Source organism: Pipistrellus hanaki (assembly GCF_964339955.1).
Source record: "Pipistrellus hanaki genome assembly, chromosome: 16".
NCBI classification, from domain to species: Eukaryota; Metazoa; Chordata; class Mammalia; order Chiroptera; family Vespertilionidae; genus Pipistrellus; species Pipistrellus hanaki.
The window spans coordinates 21,685,606-21,707,098 of NC_140518.1; the positions used below are offsets into that span (position 1 = coordinate 21,685,606).

At 38.6% G+C, this 21,493-nt stretch overlaps 1 protein-coding gene across 6 annotated transcripts in view; it reads right to left on the reverse strand.

Moving 5' to 3' along the window:
• Positions 1–21,493, reverse strand: part of ACACA (acetyl-CoA carboxylase alpha) — a 246,989-nt gene that overhangs the window by 176,016 nt on the left and 49,480 nt on the right. For all 6 annotated transcript variants that reach the window (XM_084864172.1, XM_084864177.1, XM_084864175.1 and 3 more), the window contains one exon: positions 19,319–19,571. In XM_084864172.1, coding sequence (XP_084720298.1) covers positions 19,319–19,571 — 253 coding nt within the window. The remainder of the gene's footprint in view (positions 1–19,318; positions 19,572–21,493) is intronic.

Here is a 21,493-nt window from a genome sequence, read left to right on the forward strand (position 1 = left end):
TTTTGTTCTTTTATTCTTCTAACATCCAAGTAACCAATTCTCACTAATGAATCTCATCTTTATTGTAATTCCTAATGCAGTTTCTCTTTCCTTGACTGGACATTGATAGACCCTCTTGAAAGGGTGTTTTGAGGATTAAATGAGATAATAGATATAAGTAAGGTCCTTTATATTTATATACTGTTTAATAAACAGATATCTTCTTCTATTCCTACTTTTCCTTCCTTTCTTCTATACTCCAACCTTGACATTGTAGTAATTTAACTTTTCAAAATAAAAGAAACCAGTTTGGCTCAGTGGATAGAGCACTGGCCTGCGGACTGAAAGTTCCCAGGTTCAATTCTGGTCAAGGGCATGTACATTGGTTGCGGGCACATTCCCAGTGGGGGATGTGCAAGAGGCAGCTGGTCGATGTTTCTCTCATGGACGTTTCTAGCTCTCTATCCCTCTCCCTTCCTCTCTGTGGAAAATCAATAAAATATATATATTTTTTTAAATAAAATAAAATAGTATGATTAACATCGTCTCACAAAGAAAATGCCAGGTCCAGATGATTTTTATTTTATTTTATTTATTTATTTTTTTACAAACCCTGTGTCGAGGGCTGACTTTCAATAGATCGCAGCGAGGGAGCTTCTCTGCTATGTATGAAACCCCGACCCAGAAGCAGGTCGTCTACGAATGGTTTAGCGCCAGGTTCCCCACGAACGTGCGTTGCGTGAAGGGCGTGGGGGCGGCCCCCTTTCCGGCCGCACCCCGTTTCCCAGGAAGAAGGGCTCTCCGCACCCGACCGCGGTCCTGACGCGCGGCGGAGCGGTTGGACGCGACGGCCCACCGGCAGGGACGGAGGGGACGGAGGGGACGGCGGGGGCAGGTCCAGATGATTTTTAAAGACAAGTTCCATCTAATTTTCAAGGCAGTAGTCTACCAAACTACCAGACAATAGAAAAAAACATAAAACTCCCCAGCTACAGTAATACTGATACCAAACCCAGACAAAGATGTTACATGAAGATAAAAGTCTAGGTCCATTTTATTCCTGACTACAAATGCAAAAATTCCTAAACAAAATAACTAAATAGCAGGGTATCAGTGCAAGGATGGGCAAATATTAGTAAAAAAAAATACATATATTTTTCCATGACCAGCTTGAGTTTGTCCCAGGTATGCAAAGATGGTTTAATTTTAGAAAACCCATAAATGTAAAAGACTGTGTTAGATTTCCTAACAAGTACAATAAAATAGGGGGGGGGGGAATTATAGAGGCATTAAAATTGCAAAGAAGGAACTATCATTATTTGAGAATATGGTAATTTACATAGAAAACAGAAGATTCTGCAATAGAATAACTGACATTCCTGGGAAAAGCCTTGATGTGTTCTCTTAGCAATACCAGGAACAGCAGGTTTTCCAGCTATTACCAGGATAGACCTTAGTCAAGTGTCTTGATAAACGATAAATACACAAGAAGTTCAAATATACTATAAACAGTTGACTACATACAGATTATAAAATTAAAAATAGATCACCAAGCTAAAAGCAACTAAAATACACATACTCTTAAGAGATATGTATAGATACAATAAAACAATATAAACAGGAAAACAAAAGAATGAACATGTGATTAAGAAAATTGATTGTCTGGGTAGGGGAGGCAGGAGAAGGATTAAGGAGAGATTATATAATTAAATGTAGGTGATGGCCAAGGACCCACCTTTGTTTTAAAAATTAAAAGATGTGATGGGTTTCAAATCCTTCCTACATTATTAAAAAACTCAACAAATAAATAATAGAGGGCCACACAAGGAACAATGAGTATGTCATGAACCAATAATTATATAATTATATACACCTAAAGTTAAACACACACACACACACACACTCATCAAAGATCAACTTTCACTTATTTAAGGAAGGAGTGGAGAAATAGAGAAAACATAAACCTAGAACTAATAGGTAGCAGCTTGAGTATAACACAAAAAGGGGAAAAAGTCTATATTGACTTAAAAAAAAAAAAAAGGTGGACAAGGAATTTGTTATAAGATTTAATCAATAGTCTATAAATAAAATGGATCTCATAATCTTCACCTCTCATCTACCTTTTTGGGGGACACTGTTAGAGAATGCTGTCTTATAAATAAATGGAATAAGCTAAGAAAAAGGAAGACAAGGAATGCAAGAAACAGAATCCAACACAGAAAAGAAGGGCATTCCCTAGATCACTCTTTCCCAAACTTTTGACATATGTGTACCCCTTCTATAATTTTCTAACGCTGAGTACCCCTCATACTCATGAGAACATAGAATTAGACGTGGCTAAGCACGGTGCAGTGCATATCCCCACCAAACTCCGGTGCAAAGCGCACCCCCACCAAACTCTTCCTGTACCCCTGGGGGTACACGTACCACACTTTGGGAAACACTGCCCTAGATGATTGTTTAAATTGGAAGACAGACTGCTCTGAGAGGTATGCATCTTGGAAGAAATGGACAGATCACCTTGTATATTTAACTACAGAAAAACAAAATAAAACTTGCCCATATATATTATATATATAAAATATATATGGGTTTGGTTTCTTTATAAATATACATATTTTCTTATTTTACATATAGAAAATAAAACAATGTTATACATATAAATGTTTGTTATATATAAAATGAGTTGTTGCCCTGGCCAGGTTGACTCAGTGGATAGAGCATGGGCCTGTGGAGTGAAGGGTCCTGCATTCAATTCTAGTCAAGAGCACATGCCCAGGTTTTGGGATCGATCCTCAATAGTAGTCATGCAGGAGGCAGCCAATCAACGATCCTCTCTCATTATTGATGTTTCTCTCTCTCTCTCCGTCTCCTTTCCTCTCTGAAATCAATAAAAAATAAAAAAATAAATGACTTGTTTTTTTTATTTTACTCCCAGTAGAAGTTTTGCTTGGTTTTCCCCCCAAAGGGTGGAAGATATCAAATAAAAAAGAAAAGAAAATGATGACTGTTCTAAAAACTAATTTTACCAACTCAGTGTTTTTTATGTTTTCTGCTTCTGCCAAAGTCCAGTTTAATTTTCATGTACTATTTTTTCCAAAAAATCTTCTCAAGATTGCAAAAACAATCAAAGAAGATAATAGAGGGGCCCTTAAATACTGTTATCAAGCAAATCATTCAGGTCTTTTATGTTGGCTCTCCTGAAGAGGAACATACCTGCAAGAGGCCTGCAGAAGGCTAAGAAAGCCTGACTCATTTCCTCCTCAGCCTGAGTTCTAACAGCAGGAAGAAAAAGATCCCAGGTAAGTGAGCCTGAACAATCCAGACTGGTTGCCACTGTCACGTGCCAGGACAATTGCAGCAGGTACCTTTCCTAGTGTCACAGACACATTCTAAAAGTTTCCTTTCACACTACCTTCCATAGGAAGGGACACACTACACAGAATCATTATCTATCTTCACAATAGTTGACGAGTCTTCTACTCTTGAAAAACCAGCCAAATCCAGTAATCAAATTTGACACAGACGGAGTGAGATCCCCTAAGGAAATAGCACAGCAAAATCTGCACAGGGATGCTTGTTTTCAACATAACTACAATTATCACACATGGGCTCAGGTACTTTGTTTCAAATTCTGAATGTAAAATACAGGTTGAGAAATCTAAAATAAAATATGAGTTTTTATTCATTTCCTTTTAAAAAAACAGTTTCTTTGAGATATACAAAAAAATAATAATAATCAAAGTAAATTTCCCATAAATTTCAGGGCTTAACTGCAATACCTGACTGTTTTTTAAAGGTATACAGGGCCTAAATACGCTACCCTATAACTTACCCTTGAAGCATGTAATATCTCATCTCTTTGTTTTCCTCTGCAGAACCACCATATCACACGGCAAAGGAATGGAAGCTGTCTCTTCAGATGTCAGCCTTGTAAACACAAGCCACAGCTCGTCCTCCTGTTGCAGGTGCTTAAAACCCAGGAGGACAAGAGATACTGTGCCTTCTGCCTACTTCTTGGCCCTGCTTCAGTCAGACTAGAGTATTCCTGATGGCTTCAAACTACAGTCCTTTTGTCCACTTTGTCCCCAATTTCCATATTTCCCTACCTTTCCTCCTTTTTTAATTTCCCCCCTACATTTGGCTCACATCTAGAATTAACTTCCCAAAAGGATTAAGAGAAGAGGGGAAAAACATAAACATTTGTGTAACTAGAAAATAGATCTTAACAACTTTGCATTAGCCGCAGCAAACATGTTTCAACAACGGTCACTTTCTTCTGCCGGTCACCAGAGAAAAGCTCCACAGCCTCTCCTGGCTGCCAGGAGCACGTGACAGAGAAGGCCAGGGCAAAAGAGAAGAAAAAGTTTACAAGGACAACTAAGCCAAGAAAATAATGGGGTCACGAAATCCAGAGGGAGGAAGACAGCACAGCCTAGGTAAGTAATTTCTGAGATCCAATCAAAACAAATAATACTGATTATCAGATTGCAAAAAGGGGAAAAGCAGGTCAAGCAGTAAAAACAAAACAAGCAAACAAACAAAAACCAAGTATAAAGGACAAAAGTTGCCACTAGTGGGGAATTCTGTATAAAGTGAGAGCCACAATTTTAATTTTCAGGCCAAAATAGTCACACACACACACACACACACACACACACACACTTTTTTTTTTTTTTTTTTTTTTTTTTTTTATTTTATTTATTTATTTATTTATTTATTTTTTGTCTCGGTTTTTTTTTTGTTTTTTTTTAATAAGTTTTTATTTTTCATATTATTACAAATGTTCCTTCCCCCCCCCCCCCCATTGCTCTCCTCCACCAGGTTCCCACCCCACCCTCTGCCCTTTCCCCTCTCCCCATTGTCCTCATCCATAGGTGCACAGTTTATGTTCAGTCTCTTCCCACGCCCCCCTCTCCCCTTTTCCCCAAGAATCGTCAGTTCACTCCCCTTCCATACCTCTGATTCTATTATATTCAACAGTTAATATTGTTCATCAGATTTTTTTAATTTCCTTGGTTTTTAGATTCACTTGTTGATAATTACGTATTTGTTGTTCATAATTTTTATCTTTGTTTACTTTCTCTTCTGAAAGAACCCCCTTCAGCAATTCATATAATTCTGGTTTGGTGGTGATGAACTCCTTTAGCTTTTTTTTATTAGTGAAGCTCTTTATCTGGCCTTCGATTCTGAGTGATAGCTTCGCTGGGTAGCTTATTTTTGGCTGTAGGTTCTTGCTATTCATCACCTTGAATATTTCTTGCCATTCCCTTCTGGCCTGCATGGTTTCTGTTGAGAAGTCAGCTGACAATCGTATAGGTGCTCCTTTATAAGTTACTACCTTCTTTGCTCTTACTTCTTTTAATATTCTCTCTTTATCTTTTGCTCTTGGAATTTTAATAATGATGTGTCTCGGTGTGGTCCTCTTTGGATTCCTTTTGTTTGGAGTTCTGTGCACTTCCTGGACTTGTAAGTCAAATTCTTTCACCAGGTGGGGGAAGTTTTCTGTCACTATTTCTTTCAGTATGTTTTCGATATCTTGCTCTCTCTCATCTTCTGGAACCCCCATAATTCTGATGTTGGTTCGCTTGAAGTTGTCCCAGAGGTTTCTTACATTATCTTCAATTTTCTGGATTCTCTTGCCTTCTAGCTTCTGTGGAGCAGTGTCTTCTGGCTCTTTATGTTCCAAATCTTTGACTTGATTCTTGCGATCTTCCCTTCTGTTTTTAGGACTCTGTAGAATATTTTTTATTTCAGACAATGTATTCTTTATTTCTTGTTGTTCCCTTATCATTTCTTGATGGTCTCTTTTCATATCCTCATAGGCCTTATCCATCTTTTCTAGGAAATTCTTGAAAAACCTTATAAGCGTAGATTTGAACTCTATATCCAGACGCTTTTTGTCCTCCATTTCTTTCGTTTGTGATCTATTTTGTTGTCGCATTTCGCAGTTACAGACGGGACGGGGTTTCAGGGTGGAGCCTGCAGCTTTGACTTCCGTCAGCCCCGCCCTATGCGGGTCCTTCAGTGCTCGCTGCCGGCGCCTCTGAGAGAAAGGTGCCCTCGATTTTCGCCTGCTGCCAAACAGTCTATGCTCTCCCCCAATGAGCCCGGTATTGGGGTTCAGTTCAGTTGGAAGTGGAGTTGGAGGTGGCGTTCACAGCAGTCTGGAGCCCCAGTCTCCTTCCCGTCAGGGCAATCCCGCGGCACAGCCGGCCGTCCCTTCTCTGGGGGCAGTGAGTGCGCCTCCGGGACCTCCTTTCTCCGCTTCCCCGGGTACCGCCTTACAGCCCAGCTCCCTATGGCTGAGCCTGAGTCCCCGGGGTCTGGCCCAGAACGGGGGTTCAGAGCAGTCAGGGGCCCAACACAGTCGGAGTTTTATCTCCTTTCCGCTAGGGAACGCCCGCCAGGCACTCGGCCTCCCTCCTCTCCGGCTCCGTCCTCTTCGCGCGCGCCGCGTGTCTCCGTACCTTAGGCTTTTACAGCTCCTCCGTGCTTCCTTCTGGTTTTCTCCTTGCTTCTTGTTGTAGGATTTCCAGTCAGTCGACTTTCCTGTAGTTCTGGGTAATGTCCATTTTATATTTTAGTTGTATTTTATTAAAATTGTTGTGTGCGGCTGCGGCTAGTTGCCTACCCGAGCAGCCATCTTGGATTCTCCACACACACACACTTTTAAAAACAAGATGTTATTCACTAAAACTTGAAAATAAGAATGAAGCTGGTACAAAAAGAACCCGAACAAATATTTTAGACAGAGTTTAAGCTGGGTTAAGAAAAACCCTGCCCAGAAAGGCTACTGGATACATCTATTGCTATGAAAGCAAATTTGCCACAAATGGACAAATCACTTAAATAAACAAACTGTGGCTGAATGTTACAGTAACATAGTCCTATTTTAGCTTTTAATTAGGTAGATGCTCATGACATTGCTGCCTTGTAAGGGAGATAACACTCTAATAGCTAGAATCTACACAATCACAACTTCCTGAGACAAGTCCTCCAGAATGGTATAATTCACCAGAATCATATCTAACCTGATTTACTAATATGCACCACAGACATTCCCACCAAAATGCTGGGTAGAAATAGTTAATAATTCGATGCCAACTATGCTGAGAACATATTAACGTTCCAGAAAAAAACAACAATACACTCAAAACAGAAGTACACACATGACCTGGCGTACAGATATAAGATGAACGATGAAACTGAAGATAAAATGATTAAGACAAACCTCAATCTTCAGACATTCAGGAGACCCCCATGTTGAAAAGACTCACTCAGGCCACTCAACATGACCACCCGCCCTAATAGAAAAAGGATGTCTTGGGTTGTGTTCAGGTCTGTACCACGTTGTAGCAGTCCTCCTATACTAAGCCAATCTCTGATAAAGTTAGTTGTTTACTTCTTCCTATTTCTATGTCTTTTCAGAATAATATATCTCCAAATAGAGCACTGAGACCTTTGTTTAAAACAATTATAGTGACAACAGATGTAGAAGGAGCTCAATTTTACACATGCATCTGAGTGTCTCCAGATGTAGGCAGTTCCCAAAAGTGAATCACTCTCTGCCTTTGTTATATATTCTAAACATTCAAAAAGCAAATAAGCATTGAGTATAGAATATAGCAGGCTATTTTGCACTCGATTGTATCAGAAAAATATACCAAAGAGGCACACTCAGTGATAGAGTTCCTGCTTTATTTCACCAAAGGGATCTTTCTAAAACAACTAAACACTAACACAGCACACCCATATCCAAAAACAAAGCTGGAGCTTTTAATCTTTTATGGATGCTGCTCATAATTCTTCTGTAATTATTAGAACACAGGAAATAAAAAGCCGCATTCATCCATTTCTCCAAATTCAAACCATCCCCATTTTAATCTACCATAAACCAGGTAGACACATACCTGGAACAAAATCCAACTAAGAGCCCACACTGGTCCCAGCATTGTAACATGCCAAGCACCAAGGATGATGTAGCAGTTTACCCGGCAGACAGTGATGCAATGGCTGGCTTGATTGCAATGCAGTCTCAGTTATACTGCAGCACACACTGTTAGAGACTGTTCTACACTGGAGCTTTTCCAAGCAGAGAAATCTTGAATCAAGGATATACCTCTTTTGAAAATCTACTGACCACATAGATAAAAGTTTAGCTGTGGACACTAAATTCTGATCCACTGATTTATATGCCTATCCTGCATCAATGCCACACAGTCTTCTTAGCTATGGCTTTATAGTAGATTTTGAAACCAGGGATTATAACTCTTCCAACTTTGCTCTCCTTTTCTAAAATTATTTTGTGTACTCTAGGTTCCCTGGATTTGCATGTAAATTTTAGGATCAGCTTATCAAATTCTAGAAAGAAGAAAAAAGCCGGATGATTTTGAAATGAACTGTGAATTTATAGCTCAATTTACAGAAAACTGACATCCTGACAATATTGAGTGTTACAATCCCTGAACACAGACTGTCTCTCCATTTACAGGCTGGGACAAAAATAGATTTGTAGTTGTTCATATAGAAAATTATGCAACATTGCCGAAACCGGTTTGGCTCAGTGGTAGAGCCTCGGTCTGGGGACTGAAAGGTCCCAGGCTCGATTCCGGTCAGGGACATGTACATTGGTTGCGGGCACATCCCCAGTGGGGAGGTGTGCAAGAGGCAGCTGGTCGATGTTTCTCTCTCATCGACGTTTCTAGCTCTCTATCTCTCTCCCTTCCTCTGTATAAAAAAATCAATAAAATATGTATTTTTTTAAATTATGCAACATTAATCAGTAATAATTCAAGAATAAACTGTTTTGCATACTCACAACTATAAACCTACTTTTGCCCCAACCTGTATTTAGCTCTTTAATTCCTTCCAGGAATGTTAATATTAGGAGAAACTGAGTGAAGGATACACGGGATCTCTTTGTGCTATTTTTGCTAATTCTTCTGTCTAAAATTATTTCAAAATAAAAAGCACCTGAAAGGGAAGGAGCAAAAAGGAGAATAGCAAGAGTATATCATAAAACATAAGGAGTAGTTTCAGTAATGAGTAAAAAGCCAAATGCTGCCGTAGGAGTTCACTAGTGAGTTTTCTAAGTTTAGTTTCAGTGAAGTTATAAATGCAGAAGCCTAACAGCAGTAACTAGGACTTAAATGGGATTACCTGTTGAAAGTGGTAGATTGATAATTTGTTTATTACTGTTCCCTACCAAAATCACACAAAAAATGACCAGCCGTACATCCATAAGACCATCTGACCGACCAACCAACCAGTACATATGACACGCACTGGCAATTCAAAAATAAACGTTTGACTCGGGCATACGCAATACATACAAAGCTCTCGCTGGCACCAATCACACATGTGTGTTTCGATCTGTCATTGTCCATAGTGAATTTGGTTATTTTGTTGATGTTTTATTTTTTGTTTTTTTAAATCTATTTTATTGATTTTTTACAGAGAGAAAGGGAGAGGGATAGAGAGCTAGAAACATCGATGATGAGAGAAACACCGACCAGCCGCCTCTTGCACACCCCCCACCAGGGATGTGCCCACAATCAATGTACATGCCCTTGACCAGAATCGAACCCGGGACCTTTCAGTCCGCAGGCTGACGCTCTATCCACTGAGCCAAACCGGTTTTGGCTTGTTGATGTTTTAAAGCTGAAAGAAAGTGTCTGACGACCAACTATTATTACAATGCACCCCTGGCACTTCATCTCTGACACTTCTATAATGGAAAATTAATTCTTCTAATTAATTTCCTTTCAATGTGAATGAATCAGTGCACCAGGCCACTAATAAAATAATAAAAGAAGCATAAAAGCATAAGAACAGAGAGAACAGAAATAAAGACCTAACAGATTAGAGATGTCAAACAATTATTGGAAAAAAGAGAGTGGCTGGTCAAGAGTTAACTGCCTCAGAAACTGAAGAGCCAATCATAGGGAAAGCCACTTAGAAACAAGCATAACTCTACTTTAGCACTCTGGAAAAACTCAGAAATTAGAAGTACATAGTGTATTCTACTAGAAAGGTTGGAGATAAAGCTGAAAACAAAATAAAGTCTGTAGTTTACTTAAAAGTACTGTACCAGCCCTGGCTGGTATGGCTCAAAAGGTGACAGGTTCAATCCCCAGTCAGGGCGCATATGGAAAGCAATCAATCGATTGATTCCTTCCTTCCTTTCCTTCCTTCCTTCCTTCCTTCTTTCCTTCCTTTCCTTCCTTCCTTCTTTCCTTCCTTCCTTCCTTTCTTCCTTCCTTCTTTCCTCTCTTCTCTCTCTCTCTCTCTCTTCCTTTCTTTAAATCAATTTAAAAAATAAATTAAGCCGAAACCGGTTTGGCTCAGTGGTAGAGCGTCAGTCTGGGGACTGAAGGGTCCCGGGTTCAATTCCGGTCAAGGGCATGTACATTGGTTGCGGGTACATCCCCAGTAGGGGCTGTGCAAGAGGCAGCTGATTGATGTTTCTCTCATCGACATTTCTAGCTCTCTATCCCTCTTCCTTCCTCCTCTCTGTAAAATATCAATAAAATATATTTTTAAATAAATAAATAAATTAATTAATTAATTATTGTGTCAATGTTAATCACTTAGCTTTAATAAATACAGGGTAACCAGAGAATTTTTAGGATGCCAATTTTAAAAGTAAATTTTAAATAATCTATAACTTTATTTTAAAATATATTTTTATTGATTTTAGAGAGAGGAAGGAGAGGGATAGAGAGATAGAAACAGCAATGATGAGAGAGAATCATTGATCAGCTGCCTCCCACACAGCTTCTACTGGGGATAGAGCTCAGGAACCCGACCTGACTGGGAATTGAACCTTGACCTCCTGATTCATAAATTGACGTTCAACCACTAAGCCACAGCTAAGCTAGGATGCCCATTTAAACTTGATTTTCAGACAAACAACCAATCCTCTTTTTCATAAATATGTCTCATGCAGTATTTAATTTTTATACTAAAAAATCATTCAGTTTATCTGAAATTCAAAATTAACTGGAAACCCTGTATTTTTACTTGCTAAATCTGATAACTCTAGATAAATGAACTGTGATTAGGCAAAATGCTAAATTAGGAAAACCTTAGTGAAGGATACATGGGAACTCTGTGCTATCTTTGCCAATTCTTCTAAATGTAAAATTATTTCAAAATAAAAAGTTAAATTAAAAAATTGTTTACAAAAGACTTTAATGGCATGGGAAAATATTATTATGTAAAAAAAAAAGAGCAGGAAACAGAGATGTATATTCATTATAATATCATTTATGTATGTATTCTTTAATGAAATTTATCCTTAATGGGTAAAAAACACTGAAAGGAAACATCAAATATTAACAGTAATTATCACAGAATGATTACATTCTGGATTGTTTTATTTCTTTCTTTATACTGTAAGGTTGAGAGAAACCAGAATGCAGCAATAAATGTAAGGTTGAGTAAAGCCAGAATGTAATGTTTTATGACAAACATTAAAGCAGGGCTAGATCCTGAGGGAGGGTATCATCCTGTAGATACAACATCTCGTGATACTCATCTTATGACGATCAACCTGACCGCTGTGGAATTCTCCTCCCGGGAACCGAGCTGACCGCCAAGGAATGCACCTCCCGGGAACAGACCAGCCTTACCTGTAATTACGAGAGATGACCACCCCGGAGGTGCCGAAACGGCGAAAGAGGACTTAAGCAAGGGAACGGGGAGGGGGGAGGCAAAGGGTGCTTGCTTGCATAGCTGGGCTAGAGTATAAAACTGAGAACGAAAGTTAGTTCGGGGTCCGAGTTTGGAACGGGGGAGTGCCACTGTGCTGGTGCCCCGGCTCGGACCCTAACCCGGGTTAGCTTAATAAAGACTTTCTGCATTTGCATCGGACTCGGCTCCCTGGTGGTCTGTGGGTTCCAGAATTGACGGGCACAACAATACTTTCTGGATCTCCAACTTTTCTATATATCTAATAGTTTTTAAAAATTTAAGTAGCAAACCACTTGTAAATTTATGTTAATAGGAAGGAAAAAAAAGAGCAGGAAACAGCATTACATAAAATAAACACTGTCAAGCAGCTGTCCTGAGCCCTATTTACAACAACCATAATCTCATTTAGAAAATTAGGTAGGACTGAAACCGATTTGGCTCAGTGGATAGAGTGTTGGCCTGCGGACTGAAAGGTTCCAGGTTCGATTCTGGTCAAGGGCATGTACCTTGGTTGTGGGCACATCCCCAGTAGGGGTGTGCAGGAGGCAGCTGATAGATGTTTCTCTCTCATCGATGTTTCTAACTCTCTATTCCTCTCCCTTCCTCTGTGTAAAAAAATCAATAAAATATATTTTTTAAAAGAAAAAGAAAATCAGGTAGGATTACAGAATCAACTCTGCAGACTGTATATACACAGACAGCTCTTGTTTTATGAATGGAAAGGAGTGGGTAGGAGGCAGAAGAAACTATTGCTCTCAGCAAGAATACTAAGTCACAGATCTCATAATGACCTACTCACTTCTGAGGCAACTGGGAACTTCAGAATATCAAGGAAGGAGCATTGAGAGTAAAATATTTGGGGAGCAAAAGATCAGGGAGGCTAAATGAGAAATGCTAAGAAAGTCAAAACATTAGAACACTCTCACAGGCCAACCAATAAGCAAAGCCAAAATATAATCTCAAACCTAGAGTCAGTTTTATTAACTAGAGGTCCGGTGCATGAAATTCGTAAAGGGGTAAGGCCCTTAGGCCTGGCCAGCAATCAGGGCCGATCCAGAGCCTTCTGACTACCTGCCAGGGCCTTCCTTCATTCCATGGTGCCCCCTGGTGGTCAGTGCACCTCAATGCAAGCAATTGAACTCCAGGTCTCCCTTTCGAACTCCCCAGAGGAAACTGCATATTAACCTTTTATATATATAGATTATATAATATATATATATCCCACATTAAAGCTTGGAAGTGATGAGCCAAAAGATAGGATGGGAAAATGAAATATCCTACCCTCTCAATAATGGTTATTCTTGTGGATGAAAAAGGGTTTCTACGGAAAGTGACTTCTTTGGGTGATCTGACCATAAATTCCTAAATGGGCAAAGTCATGCCCCAGGCATATAACTTTTTTAATAAAAGGTTTATTTTTGCCTTAAACAAGCCCTGTCCATTGTTTCTGTGCATCTAGGTTCATACACCTTTGAAATAAATATAATCACCCTCATGAAAATACATATTCTTGTTAAGGATCCTTTAATTCAAAATACACACACACACACACACACACACACACACACACTGTTTCTTCCCATCCTTCTCATGTAGTCTTCCTTACTTCCCTCCTTAATTTCAAATGCATTTTTTTAATTGTGCAACTGTCATTCATTAGGGGTGTCGAACTCAATCAGAGAAGGGGCCAAAATCTAAAATCCAGCCTAAATCGCGGGCCGAATGGTTTACTGAACAGTCATAAACTGACAATGTCATAAACTGACAGCGGAGTGCAGTGATGACAACACAGTGCGGGCCACATTGCAAGGCCTGGCGGGCTGGATTTGGCCCGCGGGCCTTGTGTTTGACACATGTGCATTAGATCATTTCAGATCTTGCTTCCTAGCAATTATTGTCAGGTTTAGCGCAAATAAATTCATAAAAATTCTCTCATATTTCTTACATTGACATCTGAATTATAACACTAACAATGTTTGCTGTAATCAAAAGTTTTTCAAATCTAAATTTCCAAGTTTTAAATCTCTAATTTGCAAAAGACTTAAAGAGGTTTTTACAGTTAACAATTTTTACCTCACAAAATGGACTCCTCCATAATGAATATCATATTATACTAGTATAGCACATTTTACTTTTCCAAAAGCTTTTTTTTTTTTTAATTTTACCTCTTATTTAATTTTACCTCCATCACTAGATTTAAATGAAATCGCTTCAAACTCAGGAGTTTAAAGAGACTAAAAGAGAAGAAAATCCTTATTTCTTTCTAGGTCAAACACAAACATAGACAGTTAAAACTAAAAAGCTCTGTCCTTTTAGCTTTTGATCAAATCATGTCACTACTCTTGTCCTCTTAACTTCCCTCTTGACCCATTGGCAGCAAGCGATGAAAGCTACTCCTAGATTCTCTCAGAATCCAACCTCATCGTTATTTCCTGTGGATGAAGGTCTATAATACCATTCTATCTGATTTTTTTATTGACCACAAATTTTAGGAAATATAAAAAAGCAAAGTACTTTTCTTTCTAGACCAGAAGAGATATACCTCACCTTCAAGGAGCCTTTTCTGAATGAACTTAATCACTCTCTCCTTCCAAAATAGCAACCACTTGCTTTAAACACAGAGACAGAAATTGTATTCTGGAATTATATATATACAAATAACAGCAATTACAGATTGTTTTCCAATTAAGTCACTAATATAAGATGCTTGCTAAACATAAAATGTTGGCCACTTGATATTTTGAGTATATATTTTAAGACGTTTAAGAGAAAACTGAGATGAAATTTCAAATACCATAACATGAATTATAAGATAAAACAAGTTTCAAAGAAATCACATACCCTAGAGGTAAAAGATCCAATTGTGGGGCTAATGTGATTCCAACTGGCTCTAAACCAGAAATTCAGCATACTTGTTGACTAAACTGATTACAATCTTTGTTTGGTAGATAGCGTAGGTTGATGTACATTTAGACTGCATTGTAAGCATGCAGAACAATCTGACCTCAAGTGGTATCCCACAAGGGGCAAATTTCAATACCCATACAACTAGATGGTTCTATTATATGCCATCAAATTATACATTAGTTATCAAAATTAAGATGCCTACACTCAGTCTTAAATGGTCTTTCTTCTCAAATGTTCAATTAAATATCAATAATAAATTTCAGAAATGTATCAACCTATCTGATCTTATCTACAAATAAAAAAGCATAGTTGTCTACAATGAGGAATATATAATGTATATTCCCACCAACCTATAACTTTCTTGGTTATTATCTATATATATAAAAGGCTGTGTCCCTCCAACTGGTAGCTATGACATGCACTGACCACCAGCGGGCAGACACTCAATGTAGGAGCTACCATGACGCGCACTGGCCAGCATCATGGACCTGGCACCAACAAATCAACACTTGGCTTCCCCCAAGTGGGACACAGGCCTTCCCACCACCCCAAAGTGACACCCTTCCTCTTCCAAGCAACTAGCCTCTTTGCAGTTTCTTCAGCCCAGGAAAACAACTTTATAGCCAAGTGCAAACATTTTACACTTTAACCAAATGTTTGTGAAGCATTTTCTTTCTTTTTTAAAAATATATTTTACAGAGAAGAAGGGAGAAGGATAGAAAGTCAGAAACATCGATGAGAGAGAAACATCGAACAGCCGCCTCCTGCACACCCCCTACTGGGGATGTGCCCACAACCAAGGTACAAGCCCTTGACCGGAATCAAACCTGGGACCCTTGAGTCTGCAGGCTGACGCTCTATCCACTGAGCCAAACCGGTTTCGGCTTGTGAAGCATTTTCACGTGCCTCATCTCATTTGACCTTCACAGGAGTCAGACCCTATTTTCTTTTCATTAGCCGGAAAACAGAGATTTAGAAAGTTTAGAAACTTGACCTGACTAAAAATAAGTAAGAAATGGTGGAACTTGAAAATGACTTCACGTTTTCTCACTGCGCAGAATATAGTCAAACACTGCTGCAGTTAAATATTTTACCCTTTGTTCTCCATGCGTGATCTACAATAATAATCTGCTTTGTGTTGATATTTACTGCTGTGTTGCTAACAATTACCTGAAAGAGAAGTTGGGGTGCTTCACAGGGCTGGAAAATGTTTAGCTAAATCAGAAAGCAGGTCTAATTAAGCAAGTTTATCATATATATATATAAAAGGCTAAGTTGACTCGTGCATGCGCGATACATATAAAGCTCTCAGTGGCACCAACTGCACCCATGTGTTTCGATTTGTCATTATCAATAGTGAATTTGGTTGACACTTCTATTAAAGAGAAAGAGAAAATAGTGATATTAAAATATTTCTTCTAATTAATTTCCTTTCAATGTGCACGAATCCATGTACCAGGCCTCTAGTTTTCTAACGTTTGGGCCATAAAGCTTAGAAAGTGATTCATCCAGTCTTTCAAGGGTACTCTAGAAAATATGTGATGCAAGTCATCACTATCTCTGGAAAAGACAAGATAGATATTCCAGCCTATCCATCATTCTCATAGACTGCTCATTTCTCATCTAAAACCAGACCATAAACTGGAGAGGCCCACTCTTGTCCTATACAATGGCAATCACTTCACTTGGTTTTAGGTTACCTCCAGTTACCATCTCTTAGGAATGTACCCGTCCCTTTCAACAATATCATCTGTGAAGGATTAGGCTATTCACTCAGGAAGCTGAACCAGTCTCTAGTTAACTTTGGGTTCAAAGAATGAAAAGGAATACCTGAACCAATATTCTCATTTTCATAAATGAGGAAAATGAGTCCAAAGAGATACTATGAATTGGTATGGTGGCATAGCTAATTGGTGGCAGATGTTAGAACAGAGTTCTTGCTAACGTCAAATAAATTTGACTCAATTTAAATTACCCAAGGACACCATATTCACAAGTGATTTAAGAAATAATTTTGTTTGCTCTCAGCCTTGGCGCCATCTTCTTAGAAACCTCTGCACCATGAGAGCCAAGTGGAGGAAGAAACAAATGCACAGGCTGGAGCGCAAAGAAGAAAGATGAGGCAGAGGTCCAAGTAAACTGCAAGCTTGTGCACCCGGGAAAGCCACATGAACAGAAGAGGGAAGCCAGAGGTCAGGGGGCCAGTCCAAGCTGTCGGATTGCATGCCTGCTGACTCTAGAACGTCTGTCTCCACGGGCCATCTGAATGCTGTAGCCGTCTTTTGAGAGACCCATCCTGCTCTTAACAAAAAGTCTTTTGGATTTTTGCCCTGGACCCGAGACATTCTGGACTGGTTCTGTTCTCAGTTGTGGCTGAATGTAATAAGCACAATAAATCATCTCCTGTCTTAGCTGAAGGAAAAGATTTTTTAAAAATTAAAAAAAAAAAAAAACAACTTTGTTTTATACTGGAACATTAGCTAGCTAAGAAGTGAGTGGGAAGTGGCACTATCTCCTACACAGGATGCTGATCACACTTCAATCCATCGCTCCTCCAAAAGCTATGGGAATGAGTTTTGCAATAGTAGGGCATGCAAACAAATTCTCAGGCACACATACCACTGATCACACAGTCTTTGCAATAAGAGCCACCAACTTTGGAAATGACTTGGCAACTATAAACTGCCTTGTAATATCATCAGCTGAATTTCCTATAATGCTATCTATCTTATCATTGCCTAACTCACAATTTCCAAATCCAACAAAGGATATTCTGTTTGACATGATCTCATAGTAGACAAAATTTTTAAGGTGCTGTATAGCTTTAAGAATTTAAATTTTTGGTTGTTACTCTTTTTTTTCCACTGATATTTTTAAAATATATTTTTATTGATTTTGGAGAAGGGAGAGGGAGAGAGAGATAGAAACATCAATGATGAGAGAGAACCACTGATCGGCTGCCTCCTGCATGTCCCCCAATAAGGATTGAGCCTGCAACCCAGGTATGTGCCCCTGACCAGAATTGAACCAGGGATCCTTCAGTCCACAGACCAATACTCTATCCACTGAACCAAACCAGCTGGGGCTCCACTGATTTTTAGAGAGTAGAAGAGGGGTGAGAGAGAGGAAAATACATCAATGTGAGAGACCTGGGGCCAGGGATTGAACCTGCAACCCAGGTACATGCTCTTGACTAGGAATCAAACCCAAGACCCTTTGGTGGATGGAACAATGCTTTAACCACTGAGAAACGCCAGCCAGGGCTAGGATTTAAATTTAACCCATTCTTTCTCAACAGGACACTGTAACATTTTGAGAACAATTTTTGGTGGTGTGTGATTATCCATTGTAGGTTTCAAATCACTGGTCCTCCATCCTCTAAAAGCAAGTAGTCCCATAAGACACAACCCCAACACATTTATAGATGATCTTGAGGGGGAAGACACAATCACCAGTATTGGCCCAACTGGTGATGTGGATCAGTGGTTGAACATTGATCCATGAACTGGAAGGTCACTAGATCTCTTCCCGGTCAAGATACATGACCAGGTTGCAGGCTTGATCCCCAGTTGGGGGCATGCAGAAGGCAGCCAATCTCTCATCATTAATGTTTCTATCTCTCTATCCCTTTCCCTTCCTCTCTCTCTAGAAAGCAATAAAAACCTATTAAAGATGTTTACATAAAAACAGACCTGACCCCTTAAGCAAGGTATTTCCCCTCTTGGACCTCAGTTGTCTCATCTATTTAAGCAAAGGAATTAGACTAAGTTATCTCTGGTTCATTACAGTTTTAGGAATCTGTGAAGTACAGAGGGTATATCTTGAGTATATAAAAAAGGAGTTGAATTACTTTATAATCCATTAATGATAGAAGCATAAAGATAATAACAACAGCAATATCCACCCTAACTTACGATATGTTTATCTAGGCTAGACCTATAATATAAATCCTGGCTGTATATTAGAATTATCTGAAGAGCTTTAAAAGAAATTGCCCCAGCTCAAAGCAAGCCTTTATCAAAGGAATCAGAATCAGCAGTGATGGGGTTCATTTCTTAAGGCTCCCCAAATGATTCTGATGTACAGTGAAAACCAAGAACCACTAATCCATAACTTTAATCCAAGAAATGCAAAGCAAATGACCAAAGGTTAGTATATCACACACTAGTTGTATAGTCAAACATCAACAAATAAGAATAATCCAGAGTTACTATTTACTGATATTCTCAATTACATAAAGGAAATTGCATTTCTAGAACAAAAGAAGAGCTCTTTTATAATCCCTTGTTCCTACTATAGCTCTTTATTGAGTACTGGCCCTGTCAGAAATAGAATATACTTCCTGATATAATAAAGTAGTTCAAAGAGGTATTACTACAAATTTTCCCACCCTTGCAAAAGTCCTGTCAATCACCAAGATAGTTACAACAATTGTAGTCAAAGTAATACAGAGACTGAAACTCCTCAACATAACTCTCATTCTCCAGGTCTCAGTAAAAGACCTAGTATGGAAAAAGAACCAGAAAAAGTTGAGAGGAATGTTTAGGAAAAGATACTTTCAAAAACTATATTCCAGACAAAGTACATCATTTTCCACTTACTCATCAAAGCTTTAAGACCAGTGACATAGGAAAAGAAGAAGCAATCTTGGATAAAATTATTCTTACTCTTTTCAGAACAAACCCAGTGAAAGCAGGACAGATTAAATGGGCAAAACATTAAACTTCTCTCTTACCTTACATGTAAGGCTAAGCCATCCTGTAGGCTAGAGATCCCCACATCAGAGAGCGTGTCCGAGCTGACAGAAGTGGGTGACAGAGAGCCCTCCTTCTCCTCCAGTAGATCCAGCTTCACCAGATTGCTGATCTCATCCTCTGAGTTATCTTCAGACACAGAACCGATTATGAATCGGGAATGCTGGTTCAGCTCCAGGGGTTTGGCCAAGGGGGATGGCTCATCCATTATTTCTTCAAAGTGAGATCTCAGAGCTATGGAGAAATTGAAGAGTGAAAAAAAAAGCAGGTTATAGATAATAACCTATATCTAACGATAGCTATAGGTTAAACCTAGTACACCACAGCTTGCACTTGGAAGCAAGGCAGAGTTTGAGAATTTGTTTCCTTAGCTATTCTATTTCAGGGCTTTTGTTTTCTACAAGGGAATAAAATCTATATCATGGTAACTATGCCTAAAAAATTAAAACAAATTTCCGTTTCCGCAAGAAATTATTTTAAAAAAATATATAAGTCAATCCCAATCTCTTTATCAATTTGATGATGTCCAAGAGATAATCAGAAACCTTTCCAATAGGTGAAAGCTACTTGTTTGTAAATTGTAATTTCAGTTATTAGTATTGGGGAGAATGTGGTAAGGATTTTGGAAGAGTGGTGTTCATTGAAAACTTGGTGTTTAGCTCTGGCCGGTGTGGCTCAATTGGTTAAGCATTATCTCATGCACTGAGAGGTCAACAGTTAGACTCCCAATCAGGGCACAGGCCAGGGTTGCAGGCTCAATTTCCAGTAGGGCACATGCCAGGGGCAGCCTATCGAAGTTTCTCTCCCAGCCCTCCCTTCCTCTCTCTGTAAAATAAAAAATAAAAAATATTTCAAACAACAATAAAAAACCCTCGGTGTTTACAGTAAACTACATAACTACCACCTAGTTCCAACACTGCACTATAAGAGGCTATAAATTTTATATAAGTGCATTTATGTATAAAAATATTCATAAACTGTTTACATATAAATGTACACATACTGCCGAAACCGGTTTGGCTCAGTGGTAGAGCGTCAGTCTGTGGACTGAAAGGTCCCAGGTTCGATTCCGGTCAGGGGCATGTACATTGGTTGCGGGCACATCCCCGGTAGGGGGTGTGCAAGAGGCAGCTGGTTGATGTTTCTCTCTCATTGACGTTTCTAGCTCTCTATCTCTCTCCCTTCCTCTCTGTAAAAAAATCAATAAAACATATTTTAAAAAAATGTACACATACTAAATAATGAATAGATATTCTACATACATGGACACACATATAGTTCATTTTAAAGCAAATTCCAGATGGGCATTTTTTTTTTTATTAAAAAAATCTTTACTTGTCTCCATGAGAGTTTTCTTAAATTACATCTGTCAAAAATTCACACCAAAAATGTCTGCTTTTGGCTCTAATGTGCTGACAGTGATAGGGAGAAAGTGAATCTAATATCAAATTTAAATCTACAATTAAAATAATGGAGGTGTCATTTCAATTAAGTATATGTTTTCCAGATACAGGGCCTTACTACCGTGTTTCCCCGAAAATAAGACATCCTCCGAAAATAAGACCTAGCGCATGGAAAGATAAGACATCCCCTGAAAATAAGACCTAGTGCAACTTTGGGAGAAAAAATTAATATAAGACACTGTCTTATTTTCAGGGAAACAGGGTAGTTAGGATTAAATACTGCCAATCCTAAAAAACTAATTAACAAAGACCAAAACATACTTCTAAGTCCACTATAATAAAGACTAAACTAAATAAAATGATATTTATTGTCATTCCAAAATCCCTATTAAAAACACTTTAAAACTACACATCAACATAGTATTAAACAGCTTGTAGCCTAACCTACAATTTTAATTCAGAGAATAATGATTCCCAATCCTGATTTTGAGATGCTCTAAGAGTTGATATGTCAACAGGTAATAAGAAATTTATTAATAAATTTCATATGCTATAAATCACTTTGAGGCATAAAAGAACAGTGTTCTTTGACCTTAGAAAAACATCAAGATTTTAAAATGCTCAGGAATCATCACTAAACATGTTAAAATTACACATGCACCATTATTTTTATGTAATTTGTGAATCAGAGCTTGTTCATTTATAAAGATAAAAATGTATTTGTAATGCTAGAATAGTGGCTCTCAAAGTGTG